Genomic DNA, 27,659 nt, shown 5'->3' with positions numbered 1-27,659 from the left:
CCCAATATATGTGAAGGGAAGTCAAAAACATGTAAATTTTAGATTATTTTCTGATAACTTCTATTTCTACCTATCAATTGAGTAGCTCAGCAACCCAGATTTGGAATGGCCTTTGGGGTGCTAATTCTGAGAATTGTTTTAAATGAAGGAAGATATTGACATTTATTCATTTGCACTGAGATTTTAGGACTCAGTCCACAGAGAGTAGTATCAGGATGATCCTTTGGTATATAATGAATTATCTTCCAGATATTTCCCTTTGCATTATGTTTTCACAATTTCAATTTCAGTTGAAATCATTTTAACTGACGTATAAAATGTAAAAATTGGATACCTTAATGGGAATAATATGTGATGTTTCATGTATTGTGTAAACTTACCTGTCTCTTCTAGATACCTTTCTTAAAAATAAATTTCAAGAAATCCCTTCTACTTCTTAAAATGTACTATTAACAAGGTATAATATGTAGTCACTAGAACAATAGCACACCATTACTGCTTGCTCCTTTCTTAGTCAGAACACCTTGAACTATCTTATCTATTCCTCCCATTTCTGTATTCATCCTGTCTTTGGTAAATACCATTCTACTCTAAGACCTGTGAGATCAGTTCTTTATGATGCTTCCTGAATGAGATCATGTAGTACTTGTCTTTTCCTGTCAGGCTTACTTCATTAACATAATGATCTCCAGTTCCATCCTTGTCACAGAAGACAGAATTTCATTCTATTATGGCAGAACAGCTTCCTGTTATACAAGAAACCAGTTTTCCTGATCTATCATCAGTAGATGAACATTGTGAATTGTGATAGAGTGAACAGTGGAATGCAGACCTTTCTTCCACATTTTCTTTGCATATAGTCTCCAAAGTGACCTGGCTGGTTCTTATTGTTTTTTTCTTTTTTTTTTTTTTTTTTTAATTTTTTAAGGAACCTCAATACTGGCTTTTCATACTGGCTGTAAGAATTTAGATGTTCACTAACAATATGCAAGGCCTCCTCCAGCTCTCTATATCCTTACCAGTTCTTGGTACTGGAGTCTTACAGCCACAAAGTCCTACATTGTGTATTGTTTTGAATGCAACCCCCTTCTGTTGGCGGTCTTAGGAGGTAGTAGAAGAAGGTCACTGGGAATGGGCCCTGAAGGTGATATCAACTTTTGGTCCCAGATGTGAATAAGCCACCCAAACCACAGGTGGCATTTACTATAGACAGAGCTGCAATGGCTGCCATGACTGTATCTTTCCTCTAAACCACAGACTAAAATAAACTTTTCCTCCCTTACATGTAACTAATGCACATAGTGTTGGTAGACATGTACTAGACTATTTCCATGGCCATAAATGATTGACTGATTCTCTAAGGTGAACATGCTTGCTGATGTGAGGTCAGCTCTAGATGGTGTACCTATGAGCTCTAGCCTTCATCACTGGCGCATCGAACTGGAACTGAGCTCGAAGACAATATCCAGGGCTAGCTTTCTGTTCATTTCCCCGCAGGTCATGGAACCTTGTTCTCTTCTCTGCCACCCAAAACTAGGTGAAGGTTGGTGGAGAGTATCTGCCATCTGACCAATGCTGTTTCAATGGCTCAGTTCATAGGTCATGGTCAGGATTTCAGGGTTGTTCTGGGTTTCCTGGCATCAATTACACTATGGCATTCTGGATGTCCTTTCCTCTCCCTCCCCTTTGTACAAGTTCTCTTTCTCAGGCAGGGTTCCTGCAACTAGGAAGGGGCATGTGATAAGTCTTCCTTCCCTGTCTTTTCCCAAGTATCTGTTCTTGTGTTACAGTTAAGTTGCACATGCCTGCTTTCTTGGCTTTCGTAGATCTAGTTGTATGAACTTGGTGAAAATGATCAAATGGGACATCCACACCAGACCAAGATAATGATTTCATGGAAATCCCACTTTGTGAGCCAATGAATTTATTGGGGTTACTAATGGAAATATGAGTTCAAGGCACAGACAAGTCAAAGGCATTTGCATCACTAAAAGCCCACCCAGCACAGGTGGCTCACAGGAGGTGTATCCCTGAAGCTCCCTGCATGAGGTACAGGCTGCTCAGCTCACCAGAGAACCTCCCTTCCTCCAGGTGTTTTCTGCTTCCATATCCTCAGAGAGGGTTCTTGTGACTTTTGTAAATTTTGGCTTCTTGGATGTGTTTTCATCCTCTTCAACCTACTCTCATCTCTATCCAGGAAAGAATGTTTCTAGTCAGAGGATTTTGAGAACCATGAGATGCAGCTTGTTAAACATGGTGCATCTGTAAGAAAACACTTACTAGATCTTAAGGAGGCCATATTGTTTTACCCTCTTCCAGTTCAGTTCTCCTTCTTAAATTCTCACTTCTCTTCTGTCATTACAAAGGCTTCAGGACTTGACCACATAAGCATATCACACTGACATCTAGACCCAAGTGTCACTATGAAAACTTTATTCACTGATGCACCATTCTTTAAAGTAAAGGGGCATGTGCACACCCAACTCACCAAAGCAATCTGAGAGGAGACAGTCCTGCAGACTAGGGAAAGCCACAGCAGGGATAAATCTGAATCATAACTTCTCAGTGTAGCATTGGATCACCTCAAGAAAGTCTACATGTGTGGGACATATTTTAAGATAAGATAACTTCTGAATTCAAAAATAGAATACAAAACTGAAATTAGTTCCACATACTATCAAGTGTTAAAAACGCTTGCTGCAGAAAACTGTGCAAGCCAATTTTATTACAATTTAGACTTGTCCATTAGCTCATTCATGCCTCCAATTCAGTATGTTACAAATTAAAGTGCTCCTGTGTGAAAGAATGAACAAAACATTTGAAAGCAATATTCTCTACTTTTCCTTACTGCTGCAAAAATTCTGCATATTACTATGAGATGTTGCTCTGCCCCTGAGGGTGTCAAAATGCAATGGGATGTTTTATATGTACTGTGCATTTGTTCTTTCCTTATGATATACTGTATAGATATTATTGAACACACTAGGAAATTGATTTAAACATAAAATTCACAATGTGTCTTTATATTGAAAATATTAAATATTATGTCATTGGAAATGACATATGTTAATGTTGCTATTAACTTATTCAATGAGAATAAATACATATTAAGTAAGTACTGTGATGGTTTTCTGGTTTTTTTTTTTTTCAATTTCCTTTTAATAGGTGACAAAACACAGAAGAAAATGGATATTTCATGAATTTCTAAGGAAAGACCAAATTGATTTTTTGACTAGAAAATAAAGCTATTCTAGAATTTTTAATAGCAATTTTTATGAGCTAAAAATTGAAAACATTTTTCTTGCTTTTATTAAAATATTTTTCTTGAGTTTCAGCAAAATAGTACTCCTTAATTTTTTAAATATTTGATATTAGTTCTGAAGTGTTTACAATTTAGACCACATTTGTGCATAGACAAACTAATACTTACAAGAATGCATATTTCCCTAAGGGAATAATTGATCCCTGACTCTGAATACATTACTTGAACTTTCCATCTCAATTTTCTCCCCTATTAAATGGGCACAATCATGTATACTCATAATGTTTTGGGAAAATTAACTTTCTAAGAAGGTGGTTGATACAGCTCTTATACATATGTGCTTTAAAGGAAAACTACAATAGTTTTTTTTTTTTTTAATATAAGAGCCTGTGACTTGTGATTTATTAATAATAACTTGTTGGAGAATAAAAAAAAAACTATTACTACATGATATTTTTGTCTATTTTACAAATATAATATATTATATATTTTGTGTCATTATGGTAGTTTAGGTAGATGCCCTCTAACATATTCAAGATTGCATTAAAGTTTGTAATTCAATGCTACAACCACTTGGCTGGAGGAAGTGTCACTGGGAAGATCCTAGGATCCAGCCTTTAAGGTGTGGAGGTAGATTTGGAATTCCAGTCTAAAGATATCCTAAGTGCCTGAACTTTGCCTCGAATCCCTAATTGTGCTATGTGGTGGCTTGTGGATTTTCTCTCTCTGCTTGGACATGTGAAAGTGGCCTAGTTTCTTCTGCCATTATAGAAATTCCCCTGAATCTGTAATCTCCAATAAATATTTCTTCCTCCATTACTGTGCCTGATTTGAAAGTTCATCTCAGTGACCTGAGGTTTACTACTACAGAATTGGTACAAGGAGTTGTGTAACTTACACTGAAATGAATCTAGCCATGTGATTTTGGTCTTTTTGAAATTTTGTTTTGGAGGAACTGGAGGAATTGAAGACATCCTCTGGAATGGTAAGCAATGTCTTATGGCCTATTCTGATGCAAGTTTGAGAACACTAACTGCAGAGAGAATTGCATTTGGAAACTTGGCTTATGAACTTTCTATAGGAAAGGAAAAATTGTAGAAGACTTTCTTGAAACTGGTATACTGATATAAGTAAGGGCTGGCTGTATTATACTACTCAGGTACAAAGAATTTAATCAAAGTTAAATATGCAATGGGCTAATAAGCTTAACTAAGATATAGGACTAGAAAGTTAAGATTTTAGATAGGAAAAACTAAAACAAATTTCAAATTAATGGAACAGCAACTGGTTGATGAAGGTGCTATTGTCAAATACATTACAATTTGAAAGGTAGATGGCCTAACTACTTTACATTGAAACAAAAAAAAAAAAAAGGATGCCTCAAAGAGACTATGATAGACATACAAACTCTTGGAAAACAGTTGACTAGACAACAAAAACTGCTCTTCAAGATTATGATTTATTTCATCCCTGGTTATATCAGATTTAAACTATAAAAGTTTGATGTATTCTTGATGGTTGTTAAGTTTTCTTTGTTCCAGTCTCTCCCTGTTATGTCTTATAACAACTGAAAATGTTTACAATGTACCTTTATATAATGAAAGTATATAACTTGTTTTTCTATTACAGGACTCACAGCTAAGAAACAATCTTAAATCTCAGAAGAGATTTGGAACTTTGGTACTATCTTAAGTTGGTAAATACTGTGGGGACCTTTAAATTTGACAAATATACAATATGAGATCTTTATGAATCTATTATGGTCCAGGAACAAAATGTAGTAGTTTATACAAATGACCCACAATACATTCATGATTTCATTCAAGTTTGTAATTTAGATCTGCAGACAACTGACTGGAGGAGATGGCACTGGGAAGATCCTAGGTTCTAGTCCTATGGTGTGGAGTAGATTTGGAATTCCAGTCTAAATATGTGCAAAGTGCCTAAGCTTTGACTGGAATTCCAAAGTGTGCTATGTGGTGGCTTATGTGATTTCTCTCCCTGCTTAGACCTATTAAAACAGGCCAGCTTCCTTTGCTATATGGAACTTCCCCTGGATCTGTAAGCTTCAATAGCTATCCTCCCTCCATTAACTATGCCTGATTTGGAAATACATTCTAATGACCTGAGGCTGACTACTACAGTCACATATAACAGATAAATTCTATTTTTTTCCTGTCAGATATTGCAGTTCATGATATATTCAGCTAAATTACTCTGTAGCAGAATTTATTAGCAATAATACAGAAGCCAAAAAACAGCAGAATTAAGGATTCCATTGCTAGGAGGAGAGATGAGAGAAAAAAAAAAGGGAATTGGAGTATCAGGAGCATCTGGAAGATAGGATTTTTAAAAAATTGTAATAAAGTGGATATGCAAATATAAAAAATAATTGTGTGTCATCACCAATACCTTTGCCATAAATATTAATCATGTGGCTTAAAATGAGGAAAGCATGTGAATAAAGAAACAATAGGCTTGTGTTTCAGAACTCCTTGAACAGGTGTCCTAAGATTACTGGTCCAGTAAGAAAATAACGTTGTTGAAGAAAAGGTGCCTTAGCTGTCCAGTGATCTTAGAATTAGGAGAAGAGTCACAGCAGGCTGTGGGCTCTGTGTTCTGATTCACTGACTCCACATCCTATTCTATATTTACAGATCCCTTGTTGACTCCCATTCATTATAAAAAGGCACCCTTTTTTTTTAACACACAAATCTTTGGGGAAGCTTCTTGGTTTGCATTGATACACATTTCTCCTAGAGGTTATATACACAGCATATATATGATTAAATTGTGACTCATACCTCCATTTTGTTTTTATGTTGTCAAATATTTTGGCAAAATTTTAAAAGCAAAGTCATTTACAAAAGTAATGTCATAAAAATCTATGCACACATACAGAGAATGATTTGCACACTAACAGATTTACTTGCCATGAGTGTTTTCTTCTTTCCAAAATTTGGCAGATAAGAACTCTCAGGTCATCCTTGACATGAAATATGTAGAATTAAATCAATGGCCCAGTCAGTCGGACAGAGGTGCATTAAAATCTAGTAAAGCTGCAAAATACTCAAAGAGACCTTTCTATGTGTCAAGTAGGAAACACAGTGCCTGGATGTCATAAATCCACATAATCTTTACCTGGAAAAGTGATAGATGAATTTGATGCTCTGGTATACCCAATGCAGTTTCTTCATGAAATGGATGGCATTTGGTAACTGCTTAAAGGATTGAGAAAGATTAGTTACTTAATTTTATCTTTCAAACTTGAAATCTCACAGGATCTACACTGTGGTTCACTTCCCTTCTGGAACTGAACAGCATATGTTTCTTATTACTGAAATAGGTAAGATTTGATAAGAATGCTAATCTGCAATGGCACAAAACATTGAGAGTCGTAACAGAATGTTTCTGTATCCTGAACTTTCCTAGACTATACAAAAGAAATAAAGTAAGGCCACTGGTAGTTTGAAATTTAGGCTTGAAAAATTATCCCATCTTAAAGGTTTTTCTCTGAGTGTCACGTATATAAAATTTCTTTGAATTGTATTTCACTGACGTGAAAAGATCTTTAGTCAGACAATTACGGTATTTTCATTAAAATACAATAGTCATTTTATCTTTAATATAATTTCAAGTACAAAAGAGTAATATAATATTTATAGTTTATTTCATCAAGGTAGTTTATTGGTCAGGCATGTTGGTGCATGCCTCTAATCTCAGAACTTGGGGGGACAGAGATAGGATTGCTGTGAGTTTGGGGTGACCCTGAGAATACATAGTGAATTCTAGGTCAGCCTGGACGAGAGTGAGACCCTACCTTGAAAATCCAAAATTAATTAATTAATTAAATGATAGTTTATTGAGATAGTGAGCTAATTTGCATATTGTAGTGCATATTGATGCTAATACTTATGTTTAATAACATTTTCCTTTTAAGAAATATTGTTTGTGAACTGATTCATTTTTATCAATGCTCCTTTTAGCTGTTTCCAAGAGATTAGTGCATCCCTCCTTGTAAGATGAAGGGGCCTTATGGAACTGGAGATGCTCACAAAACTTACAACATCCACCAGGATCCTCTCTAGGCAGATGTTGGCAGCAAATAATTGTTGAAAGAAGAGCCTCTTCAGTGGTACAGCTACCAGCAAGTTGCACATAGAGCTCTGATATTGAAGGTGTGGGAGCAGGGGATGGTTTTGTGATTGAGCTATCTGAATCACCCAAATTCCTGTAACCTCACTGTTTCACAGTGCTGGCTTTGCATAGAATTTCTGTGATATGTCCTTGTATTTACAATGTGGGATGAATAAATATAGTTACCCCTATAACAGCCATGGAATTCCTCAAGTTACATCAAGATGGTTCCTAAAATCTTGACTGTGAAGGTAATTTATTGTAACTACTATCTGTGCAACTGCTCAGTGATGAATGGAGATATTCTGTTGCAAAGGAGAGGTTCTGAGTGAATTTTGTGGGTAATGTGAATCCAGAATCCAAAAGCTGAATTAGTGCCTGCTGTCTCTGTGATCCTGACATGGTACTGAGAAGTTATCATTTTTAAGGGAAATAAAAACTATAGATGCTACACGTAGGAATGAGAACCAGAGAGAACAATAAAGTGTAACACTCCATAACGAATTCATTTGCATTTTGCAACAACAACAAAAAATGCCCACAAGTACAAGACCAAATATTTGTGATAGTGTATAGAAATACAGGTAGTAATTGGGGCTTTTCTACTTAATGCTCTTGCACCTGTAAAATAATTCTTGCAAATGTCCATGTGTCTTCTGACATTCCATCAGCCAAACACTGGTTTGAATATGAGTGGTCTGTTTCATTTATTTTAAATTTTGTTTCATGTGATTGTGTGCATGTATTTATTTGGTTTGTCTAAGTGTGTGGTATGTGTGGTACATGCACATGTGTATGTCCATGAGAGACCCTATATTCTCTCCTGTGGTGCCCAGAGAAATGTCGGTTGTCCACTCTATTGCTTTTCTACTCATTCATACTTGAACTGGAATACCTTACTGATCTTGGGTTTTATTATTCTTTCTTAAATTCTGACAATTCCTGGGTCACTGCTCTCATACTAGATTGGGGTCATAGATGCCCATGTCCAGATGTGTATTTGGGTCCACAGCACCAAAAGACAGTGATGTCTCCGGACTGCTCTTGTCCTCATGCTTGCACAGGAAGTGTTCTTAACCATTGAGCTGTCTTTTCAGTCTCTGTTTTTATATACCTATTTATTGTTTATTTAATTATTTGCTATTTTTTTTAATTTATTGCATGGTTCTAGTGATTGAACCTAGGACCTTGGGCATGCTAGGCAAGCACTTTGCCACTGACCTACATCCTTGGCCAAAAGTATTGATTTAAAAGATAATTTTCATGACAAACCTTAATGTTAACTGCATCCACTTGAAGCCTTTCACTAGTTAACTGTGTTGTTTTCAAGTTCTCCTAAGAATTTATCACTATGAGAATCAATCTATCTGCTCAGTTTTTAAAGTGTTTTCTGTAAGGACAAGGAGCTATTCATACTCATTTATTAATCTCTAATGCCATAGGTAACCATATGACTCCCAACAGATATTTGAGAATAAATAAATAGGTAATGTTTATACTCACATTATAAAATTATACATAGACTGATATAGCAAATTGATTCTTAAAATAGCTCTTTGAAAATTCATTGTTGTTGGGTGTGGTGGCACAGGCCCTTAGTCCCAGCAATTTGGAAACAGATGTAGAAGGATTATCATTAGTTTGAGGCCAGCCTGAGACTACATCATAAATTCCAGGTCAGCCTGGGATACAGCAAGACCTTACCTTGAAAAATCAAAATAAATAAGTATATATTCATGGACTACCAAATTTTCTAAAAAAGATGACGTTGTTAAATGAATTTATCCTAATATAAATATTTTACAAATTTCTTGAGTAGCATTTATTTAGCCAACTGGATCTATCTTAACAGAATTCTGTACCCAGAATGATTTAAAGATAAAGATGTGTTCTTACTTTTTTGGAGACTGGGAGTCCAAAATTAAATTGCTTGCTGATTCAGGTTCTGGGAAGAGAGCTCTTGCAAATGACCAATTTCTTGTTATGTCCTCACATAACTTTTCCTTGGTATAAAAATTTAGGAAGACACAGAGAGAAATAAGTGATCAAGTGAATTAAGATAAGTATATAAACCTAATTTTCTTCTTAAAAGTCTAATTCTCAAATATTTTCACTTTGGGAGTTAAAGTTACAGGACTTGATTTTGTATGATGGAAGATTCAGGATTGAGCAAGACCATGGAGACCACTCTGAGCAAACATGGAAGCTTTTATTCAGGAAAAATGCAAGCTGCCAGGACTGATTCACAAGGGTGGAGTGCAGTCAACTTGAAATTCCAGATAGTGCGCTGTATAGGGTTCTTCAGTTGGGGGAAAGCTAGGAAGGGAAAAGTTAAAATAAAAAAATAAAATAAATAAAGGTTTCTTTAGGGGAGATCTAAGATAACCAGGGTGTGACACCAGAGCATTAGCCACAAGATAAGTGGGCACAAAACCTAGACCTGGGGCATTGTTAGGCAAGGAAGGGATAACCCACTTTCTTGTGTCTGTCACCATTCTGCTGTCTTTATTACTCCATTTTATCCTGACCTAATGTTCCATCCTTCTGTTAATGATAAGAGATGAAGGTTAATTTTTTCATGCTGACCATAAGGACAATCAGTTCTTGTTGAAGAGGATGGATAATGCAGTTGATGGTTCTCCCTTCAGGTCAGGTGATGAGGAGGCAGTTTCATGGTGGCTAGAGGTGGCAGAATAGTGAGATTTACAGAACCAGTGAGGAACGTTGTTAAGACTTGGTCTTGAATGAAACAGAGACTTCTATCTTACCATCCCTGTATTGAGCTGCCTTCAGGGCAGTTGCTGGCAGACACCTGGTGTAGAGAAGAACATGAGGGAGATGGGACCTGAGTACCCCATGAGAAGACAAAATGGAGAACAAAGGAGCTTATTACTTTTGTCAACAGCTATGACATCAAAACACCAGGTGTAAAGGGAGGATGAGCATTCAGAGGTGAGGGATAGAGGGCTTGGGGCAAGATGGAGGAGGCAGAGGGTCATTTTGTGATCAAGGGAAGAGTAGGAACACAAAAGAGTTTACGTTTGAGAGTGCCCATTGGGGTGACAGCGTACTTATCCCTGCATGAGATAGGGTAAGGGCTAAGGAAGGAAGGGGCAAGGAATAGCTCTGATTCTGGCTAAAGCAAGTAGAGGATCTGGGGTCAGGGTATGTGGAGTTAATCAGGGACAGGCGAGGCAGATGGCATCAGTTAATATTAGGGTTTAGTATTGAAAGTCAGCATCAGACAAGTAGCCTATTGGTCTGACTCATTGTTGGGAGACTTTTAAGGACCTGTGAAGAGTTCTAAGATTGTAAGCATTGTCATCTGCTAGGATAAGTCAAGGCTGTGCAGGCCAAGTGGCCCTCCCTTTTTGGGGAAGCTCGGAGGACTGATTTTCCTCCAGTGTGACTCTCCTGTTGCAGAAACACATCTCTGCATCTCCATATTCTCTCTGATCAAGAAGACAGGTAACTTACCAAAAGGTAGAACTTAGTACTGTCCCATCATCTCCTGTGGCCTTCTGACCCAGGAGCAGGAACTAAAATATTGATTATCCTTTTAACTCCAATCTTTCTAATTGATTTTGGCTTCTATTTTTGGTTATTAATCACTCATAGAGACTATACTTATCTGATTAGCAGAACAGATCAGTTAAAAATGGTTACAGAACATATGTGGTTAGCAAAGTAGTTCTGGTTAGAGAATGACATGATAATTTAAAATCATTTTGATTAATATTTAAGTTTAGTTGTCAGGTGAAAGTGTAAACTATATTTGTAACATAGAAAGCATACCCATTCTATCTTTTAAGCATCTGTCAGTTATAAGTATAGGCAGAACATTTTAGTAACCCTGAAAACAATGCTTTATCAATAATGTTAAGGCAATTGATTTTAATCTAGAAATTGTATGCCAGGAAAAGACAAGACAGCATGAAAACTAACCATCTGTGTTTGAAAACAACTTTGGCAAGTCTGTATATCAATGCAAATACCAATTATCCCCAAACTAGAAGGAGAGCAGCAATTTAAGAATATTATTTTTTAGGGCCGGAAACACATCTTAAGTATCTATCTATCTATCTATCTATCTATCTATCTATCTATCTATATATTAATTTAATTTATTAGTTTTCTTTTCAGCAAATACAGGCAGTTTGGTACCATTGTTTAGGCTCATCTATGATCTACCCCTTCCCATTGGACCCTCCTTGTTGATGTAAATGGGTCATGCATTGTGGAGTTAGCCCACAGTTATTGGTACGATAAATGTCTCTGCATGTCATGACCCAACATGTGACTCTGACATTCTTTCTGCCCCCTCTTCTGCAAAATTTCCCTGAGCCATGTTGGGTTCATTTTTGGTCTGCTTCAGTGCTAAGGTGTTGGGGGCCTCTGAGGCTCTGGCTCTCTGATTTGGTAGGAGTTGATTTTTCTCTGTGTTGGTCTCCTTCCCCTTTGTGCTGGTATCTGGTTCATAGGAAAATATCACCCTTGCTTGTTTCACCAATTTTCCTTAGTTTCAGTCGGGCCCATTTTGAGGTATGTTGGGGCAGCTCTCTCCTTAGGATCTGCATCTATCTGAAAAAGAGAAGCAGATTCTCCAACAGAGAGTAAGTTAGCATCCGGAAAATTGAGATAACACTTACTTTTTTGATAGAGAGTTTGATAGGTGTAGGCCCTCTTGTACCCCATGATTGATGGTAGCTTGATATTAGAGAGTGGGCTTATGTTTGGGTATGGTTCTGACTTGTTTCCCAGCTCCAGCTATGGGTCTTGTACCACTGAGGTGGATCAGTTAGCCAAATCAAGAGCATTTGGTTCCCCACCATGGCTGTGTGCCACTATTGCACTTGTGTGGACATCTCATCAGGTAATTTTTTGCTAATTAAGTTAGACAATGAGTTGCTTGGACAGATATTGGTCATTTCCCCCAGTCGCCCATGTAGCACCTTCTGGCACTAGACATGCTGACTGTCTGGGGACTGACTCTCTCCTGGCTTCCAGCCATGCCATTCCATTTTACATGTCTGCTGTGTATGGAGTCTTCAGCAATAGGGTCTTACCACTGGCCTTTGGTGGGTCATCAAGTACTCTGACAGAAGTCTGTCATTGTTTTGGGAAATCTTGTAGGTTTCTCTGATCAAAAGCTCATTGTGGATGGTAGTCCCAAGCTGGAAGTGGGGGTTACAGGTCAGTAATATTTTTATAAGTAATGAACAATGAATTTAAGATACCAGAAATGAGACAATTAATTAAGTGAACCTTTGACTGAGATTGATTATATATAGCTCAAGAATAAAATAAAATTTTGTCATTGTTGAGTTAAGCAATCCTGACTTTAACATACACTAGAGACAATATGACAAACACAGAGTAATTTCTTAAATGATAACTTTTACCATTGAACAATTTTAAGGCTTAAATAAAGAAATATTTATGACTGTTACATGAAGCTTAGACAAACTACATTAACATGGTTTGTACACAATGGATTTCTCTAAGACATGGAGAGCTTTTTCAGTTTTTCTAAGAACAAAATCAAATAAGTCACTTTTTATATGACTTAGATTATAATCTTAGTGATAATTATTTAGCAAAACCAGGATAAATAAGACAAGAACCATCTTAATGTTACAGAGTTTTAGCCAGGCATGGTGATGTATGCTTATTTATATCCTAATATCATGGACTTTGTATAAACCAAATTACAATATTTTGATATCTGGAAAAGTCTGCTATTAGCAAAAAGTAGAGTTTACCTATTTAAGGCACATAAGGTCACAGAGAGTAAACTATGAACAAAAGAGTAAAATTTTGACTTAAATAGGAAGACATAAAAAATTTATAATTTTGAAAGTTTATCAGAGGTGTAATATTTTTACATAATATATACATTTTTAAATGAGGAGATGTAGCATTTTTAAAAGCTAAATAAAGCCATCCAATCTATAAATCATCTTCTGAAATTAATTTAGCTATATCTAGCATACCCAAAGAATAGAGGAACTGGACTAAACTGCCTTAATCTAATGAAAAAGTAGACAAGCCTTATGGAAAAGAGAGAGAATGAGCATGCCAGGGTCACTTGCCACTGCAAACAATTTCCAAATATGTGCTCCACTGTGTGCATCTGACTTTGCAAATATGCACCTTTAACTTCTAAACCAAAAAGAAATATTTTTAATCTCAACACGCACAAAATTTAATGGCACAATGATTAACTATTCAAACCTTAAACAACTCTAGTTCAGTCTGTGGTACTTTGGTAAACTTGTTAATAATGATGTACGATAAATTTAGTGTTAAGACTGACTGTTGGAGGAATTGAGGATTTGCATGTTAAATCACAACATTAACTTTGTTTAGAATTTTCTTTTACTGTTCACAATAAAGTAAATAGTTTTGAAGTGTGTAACAGAACAATACTGTTTAATGTTTCAAATATGGTTTATTTGTCTTATAAAACAGGGAAAAAATAGCAAATAATTATTTGGTGAGATTTTTTTTTTGAGAGTTTTAGATATGATAACTTTAGGAGAGAATTAAATATTGAGTCAATTTAACTTAATGTTTAATTAAAATTTTGAGAAATAGAGAAACCTATGTAACTTCGTTAGGTGCTGCAAATTTAGTCTTTCATGACCATTATTATGGCCATATTAATATCAATGAGTTAAAGTTAAGTTTACAACCTGACTATAATAGCAATCTGCTACCAGTGAGGGCCATACTTTGTTAGTCTGATGTAAACCCTAGTCTAATAGTCATTTTATATCTCAAGAAGTCTGTAATCTGATTACATGTTTAACCTCCTGCTTAAGCTTACTCATATCTTCATCTAAATACTTTACTCATACCTTCATCTACATAATTTTATTTTCCAATCTATGTAACCATTCCATAACAATCTTTTTCATCAAGTATTTCACATCCAAATATATAAAGTTTTCTGTCCAGTTTATCTTCTTTGGTCAGTTCATCTCATAACTACCTACAAAAACTTTTATTGTCCTTACCATAACACTTTTAATATGGCTATTATTTCCTCAAAAGGCCTTTTAAAATATTTTCTTAAAGAAAGAGTACATCAGAGTTGACTTATACTATTACCTAGAATAAACACATAGATTTTGGAACTTTGTTTCTTAAACTTTCCTGAAACATAAGTTTAAAAACTATATGAAATCAGATTTGAACATTGTTAGAAATTTTAGATTTTTTTAACAAATTTAATATCAAGTACTTCTAAATTTAAATATAAATCTAGAGTCTATTAAATGTTAGTAGTTTCATAGAAGCATAGAAAGATAAAGTAAGCACAAAACAGTTATAAATTTCTTATAAGAAGTCCCCATTAATTGGGCCCTGAAAGGCCCAGGCGTGAGGCCTAGTGGAACTTTCTGAGCCTAGCTAAAGTTTGGCGACCTGTCTCTGGCCAGCTATGACTCAGCAGGATGCCTAAGGGCTTCTGGCCTGCTACTTCCTCGTGGTAATTGTAATTACCATTTCAATAGTTAAAGTTTACTATTGGCCCTTACCTCTTCTCCCACCCTAAAATCCCTGCCTTTGTCCCCAACATGATATAAGCAACTGCTCAGAGTAATAAAGCGAGTTGTTCCTGCATTGCAAAGACTCCCAACTCAGTGTGGCTTTTCTCTGGTGGCCAGGAGAGGTTTCTGAGTCCTCAGACGCTCATCATCCCCTCAACCCCTAGGGAGGAACCAGCAGGCCTGGTCCTTCCCTCGGCACTACCTGTGCGGGAAGGAGCCCTGTACCCATTTGCTTATAGCAACTTGGATTTACCCATCATCATGATGGGTCCAAGACCATGAGATGCCCTGTGATTGCAGCCTTCTAGCTCTGCAAGGTAGGGAAACTAAGAAAGAGCTATTTATTTATTTATATGATAGAGAAAGTGGGATAGAGAGTGAGAGAATGGGTGTGCCAGGGCCTCTAGCCACTGCAAACGAACTTCAGATGCATATGCCCCCTTGTGCATCTGGGGAGTCAAACCTGTGTCCTTTGGCTTTGCTAAACTGTCCCTCCAGCCCAAGAGCCATTTTTTTTTCCCCTAAATTACAGGGAGAGATTTGGACTTCTCTCGGTGCTATAAGGCTGCTTTCTGATCCTGCCATTTTACAACTCTTTAAGAGTAGGAGGATCTTGCAATATTTTGCCTATGATCTTAATTACTTTTAGTGTTCCTTCTGGGGGACACTTAACAGTAAAAATTGGATATGCTGTCTAGTAGAGTGGGCTTGGTGGAGAACATCCCCCACAATGAAATGGCACTGCTCAGAACAGAAATCATTCTTCAGCTTTATGACTGTGAGTCACATACACACACAAACACACACACATTCATTTTAAGTGCACTTTTCCTATAGACTCTAGACAACCATTTCCCCTTCACACATTAATTCATTCATTTATTCAGAAGTTATGTATTCTCATTTTAAATTTCTATTCTATTTACTACTCCAAAGACTAAAATCAAGCCTTGCTTCCAGGCAGGGGGTCAGGAGAGGCTGAGCAAGCTGGAGGAACTGTTGGGGCAAGGTCATCTATAGCATCCAGGTCAAAAAGAGAGGGTGACGACGAGTATGGGGAGAGGTTGAATGAGAGCATATTCCCGAGACCTTGGATAAAGGGACCTGGTGGGAAGAGCAGGTAGAGCAGAGAGAAGGCTGTACTCACAGAATGAAAAATAGGGTACTTCAGACCATTTGCCTGTATGTTGGCAGAATTTTTTTTAATCAATGAGAATTTGGAAATCAAAAAAATACCATTCTCAGACCATTTTGACCCATTATCCAGCTTATATTGTGGCTATGCAGAGTTGTAGAGAAAAATAAGAAGTTTTCCAAGAGTCAAAGAGGCTTTACATTCTTAAGGAGACAGGGAAAGTGCGAAACAAGGGTGAGAGAAAAGGAACCAAGGCTTGGGGGGCCAGCGCCCGGCGAGCCCGAGTCGCGGCGGGCGGGCGGGGCGGAGGGTGAGGTTAGAAACAGGGACGCGCGGGCCGCGCCGGTCGCCGCGCCGCGCGGAGCCAGCGGAGGAGCCACGCCGATCCAGGCGGCGGGACCGGAGCACCCGTGCTGCAGACGCTGGCCTGGGCTCGCTCTTCTTCCCGGGGCTCTTCGCGTTCAGCGTCTGGGCGCTGCGCCGCTTGCGGCCGGAATGGACCTTCCTCGACTGCGTGATCATCCGCACCAGGCTGGTCTCCTCCGTGCAGGCTGTGCTGGCCACGGGGTCAGGGATCATCATCATCTGCTCCTGCCGCAACGCGGTCTCAGACAGGACTTCCTTCTTTGTGATGCTGAGAGGTACGTGCCTAATGGGGGAGCCTGTGCACCCTCGTTTAGTGCCGTCCATCTTTCCTTGCCGCTTCTAGCATCCCAGCTTAGCTGGAGGGAGAGCGAAGTTAAAAGTGGGAGAGCAAGAGGCCCGAGTCTGATTTAAAGTGGTGTGTTGGAGGACAGTGTAGCCTGTTGACACAAATTCTTTGCACTGGCTGTCCCGAGAATACGTCTGGTTTTTGATTCCATACATGATCTGTGACATCTGTGCCATGTACCTCTGTGAATGGTGCCGAACCAGAGACCAGAACCTCAGGCGCGCCATCATTTTTCGAAACTTCCTGAGTGAAAACCGCCTCCTGATCACACATCATATGGTCATTCTGTTGATCCTTGTGCCTGTTACACAGAAGCTCCGGGGAGAACTTGGGGACTTCTTTGTTGGCTGCATTTTCACAGCAGAACTGAGCACGCCATTTGTGTCACTGGGCAGAATTCTGATTCAGCTGAAACAGCAGCACACCTTTCTGTACAAGATCAACGGGATCTTCACGCTGGGCACCTTCTTCTGTTGTCGGATCCTCCTCTTCCCCTTCATGTACTGGTCGTATGGCCAGCAGCAAGGACTGAGCCTGCTCAAAGTGCCGTTCAACATTCCGCTGTCTTGCAACATGGCCAATGCCTTCCTCATCGCTCCCCAGCTCTACTGGTTCTCTCTGCTGTGTAAGAAGGCAGCCCGGCTCTTTGACACTGCCAAAGCCAAGAGAGATAGTTAATTACTCCAGGCGGTGACTGGATCGCCTCACACTAGCTGCCACATAGACTCAGTATTCCAAATTGTGAGCCAAATTATGCCCTGGGTGACCTCAGCCTTTTGGGTGTTGATAAGGAAAAGGATTTGCATGTTTTATTTTATTTTATTTTTTTAATATTCCTATTATCTCCCTCTTCTAACTTGCCCCTTTTGCAAAAGCACTTGTGTCTTGGTAACAACTTTTGGATTCTATGAGACCACTGCAACAAGGTAGTTTTAATGCAAGGTCAAGAATCCTTCCTTGGAGCTATCTCAAGAGGCAGAAGCACGGATACCTTACTTTCCAATGCTCAGAGCAACATCTGTAATACTGGGTCAGCAGAGGCAAATGATGACTTGGTTCTTGAAATAATGTCGTCTTGCAACATTGGCCTGAGAAAATCATTGTGGGTATGTAATTTTTATTGTTTACTAGATAGACCATTAGCGGCTCTTGCCTTGTCCTGTCATGTGTCTCGAGAATGAATTTCTCATGTCTACTGACTTCCAGTCAGAAGGGCTCAAAGACAGCAGGCAGAAGGAAGGGCTGGGAACCTGGAGCACTTGAGGTTAGGAGGCCAACAGAGGCCACCACATTTGCAAGCTTAGTGTGACGACCAAACACTATCCACCTCCTTTTTAGCACGACCTCTTGTGCACAAATTTTTATGTGTCTGCACAAATAGGATGCTCGTATGAAACTCCTGAGACAATCGAAATGATGGCTTCTGTAACTGTTTACTGTGGGATCACAGTACAAACTGACACGGCCCTTTGAGTACCAAAGTGGAGACGGATTTCGGCACTCTAAGCCATGAGAGGTCTCATCCAGACCATGGAATGCTTCTCCCAGAGCCAGGCTCATTGGTATGTTGAATGTACTGCCATTTGGCCACGGAAGGTTAAAACAGCTAGGGTGGCCAAATCATGTCCTCATGTGGATCAACGCCTTCTCCTGTTTGTAAATAGGATGTGGTGCCGACACTAATCTCTGAACTAGAATGGGTTGGAGAGGACCCTACTACCATGACTTTTCAAGTGGTAGTAGAAAACTAGAATTTTTAAAGTGCCTTATAATTCACTGTCCATGAACTTCTAAAGGACTGAATAATCATGTCTCAAATTTTGACTTTCAGTCTTTAATAGGTGCCATTTAAAAAAATGTAATTTTTTTTTTTTTTTACTGTTTTGTGTACTGTTGATGCATCTATATGGTGATTAAATTGCACTAATTTTCCAAAAAAAAAAAAGGAACCAAGGCTTAATCTGGGTTTAAGCAGAACACTAATATGACTCCCCAGCCAGTTAGGGTAAACAGGGCCTGCACCTCCCACATGGGTAGAGGCCTTACAGGTTGCAACTGTCAGCTTTTTAGCCTGTTAGTGGGCAAGGAGGGTGACTGTGCTCCTGATGGCCAAAGATGTTGACAGTGGAATGTGAAAGCTTGAGTGAGAAGGAAAGGAGGCAAGGTGAGGGAGTGTCCCGAAATGGTAACTGAACCAAAAGGTGCCCTTTAGGGTAGACTAGAGAGCAAGAGACCTGAGGTCTCGATACTTGGATTTGAAGCCCAAAAGCAACCAAGGGGTATAGCCCAGCATGCTGGCATGGCTTCCACAAGGAAGGATTAAACCTGAGAGCAGGCCAACCTGAGAGGGACACTTATGAAGAAGGAAGAAGAGAGGGAATGGAGAGGGGAAGAAGAGCGAGGCTGAACTGTGGTGGACGTGAAATCTGATACCAGGAAGAGATGGTCTGAAGCCTTCAGAGAGTCAAATGGCAGCTCCGTGGTCTGGTCAGGGCAAAGGAGGTCTGGCTGCCCAAGAGGGCAACTAGAAGCCTTCTTATCCAAGTCATGAGCACCAGATGTAAGGTTCGGGAGTGATCAAGACCACGGAGACCACTCTGAAGCAAAGATGGAAGCTTTTATTCAGGAAAAACATGATCTGCCAGGACTGACTCTCAAGAGCAGTATACATCCAACTTGAAATTCCAAATAGTGCACTATAAAGGGTTCTTCAGTTGGGAGAAGATGAGGAAGGGAAAAGTTGAAAAAAAAGAGGGGACGGATTTCTTTAGGGGTTATCTAAGATATCCAGGGTGTGACATCATAACAGTGACCACAAGATTAAGAGGGCAGGAAACCTGGACCTGGGGCATTGTTAGGCAAGGAAGTGACAACGGCTCTGTGGTTTCTTGAGGAATGTGGATGACCCACTTCTTAGTGTCTGTTGCCATCCTGCTGTCTTTGTGACTCCATTTCATCCTGATCTAACAAACATAAGGGAGATAAAATAAGTCCATAACAAAAAATGAATCAAAGAATTTTCACAGGTTTGTGTAAAAAGTATGATACCTTCATAAGGTTTTTGGATAAGACCGCATAATAAAATTATTGCTTTAATTTCTACATTATGTATTACAACTTCACAATGATTGGTATTTTACCAATTATTAATTCTGATAGTTTAATTGAAGGAATGTTTGAAACATTAAAATAATGAAATTTTATTTTTATTGCATTGGAACTTCCTGGATGGTAATAATTTTATTTTAAAATTTGGGAGAAGAGAAACTATTTATTATACAGCTGACGGTCCACAGGTGTGTAATTCACATGAGTTATAGAAGACTAGATGGTCCACTTGATTTACTTTATTCTTAAAACTTAATCATACTTTCATACCAGAAACAATGGCTAAGGAATACTAAACTCTATTAATTCTTTCAAGGCCAATTTACTGATCACTTTATATATATATATATATATATATATATATATATATTTTTTTTTTTTTTTTCCACAAAGATCAAGAACAAGACAAGGGTGTCCGCTGTTCCTGTTTTTATTCAATATGGTACTGGAATTCTTACCTTTAGTAACAAGGTGAGAGGCACACATAAAAGGGATACAAATTGGAAAGGAAAAGATCAAATTATCATTATTTGCTGATGATATAAAAGACAGTAAAGAATCTGCCATCAAACTGTAGAGCTGATAAACATTTTTGACAACATAGCAGGTTACAAAATAAAAACACAGAAATCAGTAGCATTCCTACATACTAACAGCAAACATGTTGAGGATGACATCATGTAATCACTCCCATTCATAACTGCCTCAAAAACAAAACAAAACAAACAAACAAGCAAAAAAACCACCTTGGAATAAAAGTAACCAAGGAAGTAAAGGATCTCTACAATGAAAACTTAAGACACTCAAGACAAATTACAGAAGACACAAGGAAATAGAAATACAGCTCATGTTCATGGGTTGGAAGAATCAATGTTGTACAAATGTCAACCTTACAAAAAGCAATCTATATATTTAATTCAATTCCCATCAAAGTTCCAATGGCTTTCTTCACAGAAATAGAAAAACAAATCCTAAAATTTATTCAGAAGCATAAAAAACCTCTAATATCCAAAAAAATTTGAGCAACAAAAATAAGGCTGTGGTATCACCATACCTGATTTTAACCTATATTACAGAGACATAGTAACAAACACAGCATAGTACTGGCATAAAAACAGACATCTCGATAAATGGGACAGAATAGAGGACTCAGATGTAAATCCGAGCAGCAACAGCCATTGATGTTTGACAAAAATGTCAAAAGTACTCATTGAAGAAAAGATAGCCTCTCCAAAAAATGACGCTGAGAAAATTGCATGTCTATATATAGAAGGAAGAAAATAGATGCTTATCTCTCTCCATGCACAAGAATTAAATTCAAATGGATCAAAGACCTTGATCTCAAATCTGAAAACCTGAAATGCTAGAGGAAAAAGTACAGAAACCCTTCAACATATTGGCATAGGATATGACTTTCTGAATATAAACCCAGTTGTTCAGGAAATAAAAGCACTAATCAACCACTGGGACCTTTGAAATTATAAAGCTTTTGTACAGCAAAGGACACTGTGGATAGAGCAAAGACGTAACCTACAGAATGGGAGAAAAAATCTTTGCTAGCTATACATCTGACAGAAGGTTAATATCTAGAATATACAAAGAACTCAAAAAACTAAATAATAAATCAAACAACCAAATTTAAAAAAGGGGATATGGAACTAAATAGAGAGTTCTCAAAAGAAGAAATTCAGATGGCATATAAACATCCAAAAAATGTTCTATGTCCTTAGCCATCAGGGAAATACTTCAGGAAACTTTGTGATTCCATCTTACTCCTGTCAGAATGGCTATTATCAAGAAATCAACTGACAATAAATGCTGGCAAGGATGTAGAAAAATAGGAACCCTTCTACATTGTTGGTGGGAATGTAAACTGGTATAGCCATTGTGGAAATCAGTGTGGAGGTTCCTGAGACAGCTAAAAATAGATTTACTATATGACCCAACTATAGCACTCCTAGACATATGTCTTAAGGACTCTTCTCATAACCCTAGAGATATGTGCACAACTAGGTTTATTACCACTCTATTCACAGTAGCTAGGAAATGGAACCAGCTTAGATGTCCCTTCACTGATGAGTGGATAATGAAGATGTGGTACATTTATATAATGGAGTTCTATTCAGTAGTAAAGAAAAATGAAATTATTAAATTTGCAGTGAAATGCATGGACCTGGAAAGGATTATACTTGCTAAGGTAGCTCAGGCCCATAAAGCCATTGGATGTTCTCTCACATATGTGGGTCCTATCTTCAAATACATGGACTTGTATGTGAGTTGTAATACAACTCAGTAGCAGAGGCCAGTAAGCTAGAAAAGGGATATAAAGGAAGGAGGAAAGGAGGAACTTAAGGGGATGGTATTGTATATATGTAAGCAGAAGAACAGATTACTGGAGGTTAAAATGCCTAAATGAGATCAGGGGAAGAGATTGAATAAAGGAAGGGTAGGTGAAAGGGTTAATCAAAATCCAAGACGGTATGAATAAATCATATGGAAATCTCCGTTTGTGGATAATTGCACATCCAGAAGCAATAGATTGTTGATAGAAAATTTTCAGTGCCAGGGATGACATACCTTCTAGTTAACTCTTGGCCAGAGAGGTCTCTGATGCCCACAAAACATTTCAGGCCTTTGCTGAGGTATTTGGTTTCCCACTAGGTATAGATGGTAAGACCCTATTGCTGAAGACTCCATATGCCTGGGCTGCAAAATCGCTGAGAAATCTTGCTGGAGCTGAGCTGAAAACCTCCTCTGTGTCGACCAGCTATCAGAATGCTGGAAAAAGCTATGCTGCATGCAGCTCCATGGGAGATAGAGAAGTTATCAATGGAGATAAACAACAACAGTGGACACTGCAAGCCTTAAGGTGGGCCAGCCAGGCCAAATACGTGAACAGTTGTAATAGTGGCCCATCTGTTATAGTTGAAACCAACTGCTTTCTACGTTGCCTGGAGGCCTGCTCTATGGGAGGGAATCACATGCCTGATATTGAAAACCTATTATGGGGGAAGACATGAACTCTAGTGGTGTAATGCCTGCTGGCGTCTGGCTAAATGCATGTGCTATGCTCACCAGACCGCCCAGTAAGCACTTCTCTTAATGTTCATACCCATATCTTAATGCTACTATCATTTTTGGTCAGAGAATCTTCTCTTTTCAGATGGTGGTGTCCTCTGAGATGACTCAAAAGGTACCATCATGCTGAGAAGTGACAGAGGAGTGCTCAGTACTAAAATATCACTATTATAACTTCCAATGTTCAGGATTCATTGTGGAAGAGGTAATGGGGAAAATGTAAGAGCCAAAGGAAGGATAGGACTCCTTACACTGCACTCTTCCAGACACAAAATAGCTTGGATATCCACATTGCCTGGCAGTACCTACAGAAGAACAGTATAATAAGGCAAAAAATGATGCCATTAAAATAAAAGAGACAGAGAGTGGGAGGAGATATGATGGATAGTGGAATTGTGAAGGGGAAAGTGAGGGGGGAGGGAATTATCATGGTTTATTTTCTATAATTATGGAAGTTATCAATAATAAAAAGTATATGAATAAAAAATCAATTTTTTAAATAAAGAATTAAGAGATTTTTCTAGGCACTCGGGAGGCAGAGGTGGGAGGATCACCATGAGTTCGAGGCCACTCTGAGACTACATAGTGAATTCCAGGTTATCCTGAGCTAGAGTGAGACCCTACCTTGAAAAACCAAAACAAAAAGAATGACAAGATTAACTTTCACAATATTTTGTTAAATCTAAATTTATTTCGCTTATATTATCTCATATTTTTGGATGTCATTATACCTCCTTAATTGCCAAATATGTTTAAATGACAATATTATCTATTCGAAAATGTCACATGGTGCATGCTAATGCCTGCAAACAAATGACTTCAATATCCTACTTAAGAAAATATCTTCCAATCAATAAAGTTAATCTCTTAATTAAAGTATAAGTATACAGGACACAAGGCTATTCACTTTTTATATGAAAATCATTAGAAGTTCAAGATTGAGGGCTGGAGGGATGGCTTAGTGTTTAAGACATTTACCTGCAAGGCCAAAGGATCCAGGTTCAATTCCCCAGGACCCATGTTAACCAAATGCACAAGGGGATACATGCATCTGGAGTTCATTTGCAGTAGCTGGAGGCTCTGGCATGCTTATTCTCTCACACTCTCTTCCTCTTTCTCTGTCAAATAAATAATTTATAAAACATTATTTAAAATGTTCAAAATTTACTCATACACAAAATTATTGAGTGAATGAAGAAAACAAAATGTATCTTTTGTTTATTTCTTCTTAAAGTTACAGTGGTATAGTGGTATCTAATGCTTTCATTTAGACAAGAGAAAGTATAATAGCAAAAGAACCTAGCACCATTACATCAAAACTTAATGGGGCTGGAGAGATGGCTTAGTGGTTAAGCGCTTGCCTGTGAAGCCTAAGGACCCTGGTTCAAGGCTCGCTTCCCCAGGTCCCACGTTAGCCAGATGCACAAGGGGGCGCACGCGTCTGGAGTTCGTTTGCAGAGGCTGGCAGCCCTGGCGCGCCCATTCTCTGTCTCCCTCTATCTGTCTTTCTCTCTGTGTCTGTCGCTCTCAAATAAAAAAATAAATAATTAAAAAAAAAAAACTTAATGGCTATTGCCAGTCTTCTAAGTTCACTTCCTAGGGAATAATCTGAGTGCGAAAAATATTACAATTGATCCTCTTGTGCTGATCCTTTTCTGTAATGACCCAGATAGATCCCTTTAGAGTAAATATTCTGTAGTTCAAACCAAAATCAAATTCAGGTAAAATATATGAATGGGTAACGTAGAAAATGAAATGGGATGTAGATTGGATACAGATGGAATGGGATTCTAAAATCCTCTACATTTACTTTTTCTTTTTCTTGAATGATATAAATATCATTGACATTTAAGTTCGGAGTCAATTTTATTTTCATTAGGGTCACTGAGGAATGCCATCTCATTACTCTGTCTCATATATTTATTTATTAAAAATATACCATTAAAATCTTTTGTTATGGAAATAATTTATATTTACAAAGAATTGGTAGAAATAAATATAAAGCACCTTTAGATTTAGCTTCTCTCAGATTTACATATTGTCAACTTTGGGGTACATTCTCTGTTGTTTGCACTTTGTTCCCTTGATGTTGCTGCACACTTTAAAAATATGTTTAATCATCTATATATTTATTTTCATTTACTTTGAAGCAGTGTCTCACTCTAACCTACCCTGACCTGGACCTCTGTAACCTAAGCTTGCCTCAAACTCATGACAAGCATCTTTCCACAATCCCCTGTGTGCTTTTATGAAAGGCATGAGTCACTTTAAATGTGTCTCCTCTTTCCCAATTCTAAGATTTATTACTATAATCTCTTTTCATAAAATGCAAAAATTAGTCACACGTACCATGCTACTTGGTGTTTTATCTCTGTATCTTCTAAGAATAAGGACATTATCTTATATGGTAATAATATCTAAGCCTATTCTATTTTTCTGAGATTTTGATATATCTGTAATTGACATATCACTTTAATCTATTATCACATCATAAATTTATTACTTGACTCAGTGCCAAGTACATTTGCTCTTCCAGTGAGTTGTTTTGTCTAGGTCATATACCTCAGCAAGGTGTCATGTATCTGGTGTTAAGATTTCCACACACATCACTTTTTTGACATTGACATTTTCAAATAGTATAGTCCTCTTTCCAGCCCATTAAAGAAAAATAACAATGTTTTATTTGATGATTCCTCACTATTTATGATAGATAATATGTTCTTCACTATTGTAGTATGCGAGAGATGTTTGAGATTCTCACAGCCTCACTTCATGAAGCATGGGATGTCAATCAGCTGCTTGGTGGTGATGGTAATTTTAATCATCCAGTCACACTGTACCTATGTTTTCCTTACAGTATGTGGAAACATCTTAATAATATGCCAATGTCTTATTTTCTACTGAAACTCTCCTCCTCCACTCTGTACCCATCCCTAACTATGACTATTTTCTGAAATAATGTTTAATTTTATGGTTCTAAGGATGATTGATATCTATAGCACTTGTTACATTATGCATGCCAATGTAAGGGGTAGTCTTCCCTTCAGCCACTTATCCACTTACAAATGTATTATTGATGACAGCCTTTATTTTCATGTTCAAATTGTCCCATGTTTGAAACTTTTGATTTTGAGGTAACTTTAGTTTCATGATAACTTCTATCATTACAGAAGTTTTTAAAATTCATTTTTATGGGACTTTCTTGCTTTTGGTATATCTTTACAGTCCATCCTCTCACAACCCTATTCACAACCTGAAATTCTACTACTATATTTGGAACCCTGATGTCCTAAACATTTTTTTTTTTTTTGAAAACAAGACTGAATACAAAGTACTTTTGTTGCTGCTGGGGTCCAGTAGTTTTCAGACTTCTCAGCACACAAAGGAAGCAAATGTATGTACAAAAGTTTCTGCAGATGGATATAAACAAGCATATGAGAAGGGCACACAATTTAGAGATCTTTCCTCAATGCTTACATTCCCATCCATGCCAACAGCAATATTGTTGCACCACAACATTTGTATGTGTGGATAATCTAGACAAGTCCACAACACACCAAATCAATCATTTCACCAAGACAGCTGAAATATTTTTAGATATGCTTCACCCTCTGGACTGTAAAGATGAATTTGCTTAAGAAGGGTAAATACTGGTTTGTGTTCTGTTTACCAAGACTGAAAATACATAGGCACATACTTTGTTCTTAGATTGTTGTGAGTCAATCCTTCCTTAATTCTTTGTTTTCTTTCCTTCCTTTCATTTTCTTTGTTTATTAGTATTGTCCACATATGAGCTCATTATCTAATATACTATCTAATGTATAATTAGGTTCATTCTTTTCAGTTTAGTAGTTCTTTGTCCTCTTCTCATTCATTTTGCTTGTACTTTTATTTTTACATTTGTCCTATATATATTCAAAATAAAACTATTAAAAAGTTAAGAATTCCCAAGTGTTACTCTTTCTTATTTATATTCCACCTTCTTCATTCCAACTTTTCTCGAAGCAGTAATTAATGTTTTGTCTTGTTAGCAAAATACCTACTACAAATGATTTTAGGAAGGAGGAATATATTTTGGCCCAGTGGTCAAAGGGTCAAAGGCTAAAGAACCATATTTGTTTGGACAGAACATCACAGTGTTATGAGTATGAAGCAGAGGCTAGGCTTCACATCTGGACTAGCAGGAAGTAGAGAGAGCAAATCTGATGGTGTTCCAAGAGTGGCTCGCTATTGTTCTCTCCTTCTTTCTGGGCCACTAGCACATGGCTTGACTAGACCCTCCATTCAAAGAGGTCTTCTCCATTCAGTTATGTTCTCAAAATGCCATTATAGACATACCTACAGTTGTATGTTTACAAACTCCTAGGTGGTTCTAAATCAAGTCAAGTTGATAGTTACGATTAAACCATCATATTAGGTCTTCAGCATCACTGTCTTCTGTACAACTTGTGTGTTATTAACAATGGCCAGCAAATGCATGTGTGTGTGTGCGCGCGTGCACATGTGCATGCACGTGTGCAAGCATGCATATGCAGGTAAGAGGGCAAATATTAGTATGTAATTAAATATATGGTTCTTAGGTTTTATTAAGCAAATGTTAGTATGCTTACCATATTTTTTCTTAATTTCTCTTAAAACTCATTACACATTATTCACTGATCCTTTCTACAGTTT

At 37.7% G+C, this 27,659-nt stretch overlaps 1 protein-coding gene across 1 annotated transcript; it reads left to right on the top strand.

Moving 5' to 3' along the window:
- Positions 1–12,138: 12,138 nt before the first annotated feature.
- Positions 12,139–17,725, top strand: LOC123453714 (TLC domain-containing protein 3A-like). Its single transcript, XM_045131400.1, has 3 exons — positions 12,139–12,151; positions 16,507–16,702; positions 16,910–17,725. The coding sequence occupies exons 1-3, from the start codon at positions 12,139–12,141 to the stop codon at positions 17,475–17,477; spliced, it is 777 nt and encodes a 258-aa protein (XP_044987335.1). The 3' UTR covers positions 17,478–17,725.
- Positions 17,726–27,659: the final 9,934 nt, after the last annotated feature.

Source organism: Jaculus jaculus, chromosome 1 (assembly GCF_020740685.1).
Source record: "Jaculus jaculus isolate mJacJac1 chromosome 1, mJacJac1.mat.Y.cur, whole genome shotgun sequence".
Classification (NCBI taxonomy): domain Eukaryota; kingdom Metazoa; phylum Chordata; class Mammalia; order Rodentia; family Dipodidae; genus Jaculus; species Jaculus jaculus.
This window is presented reverse-complemented; position numbering and strand designations above follow the sequence as displayed.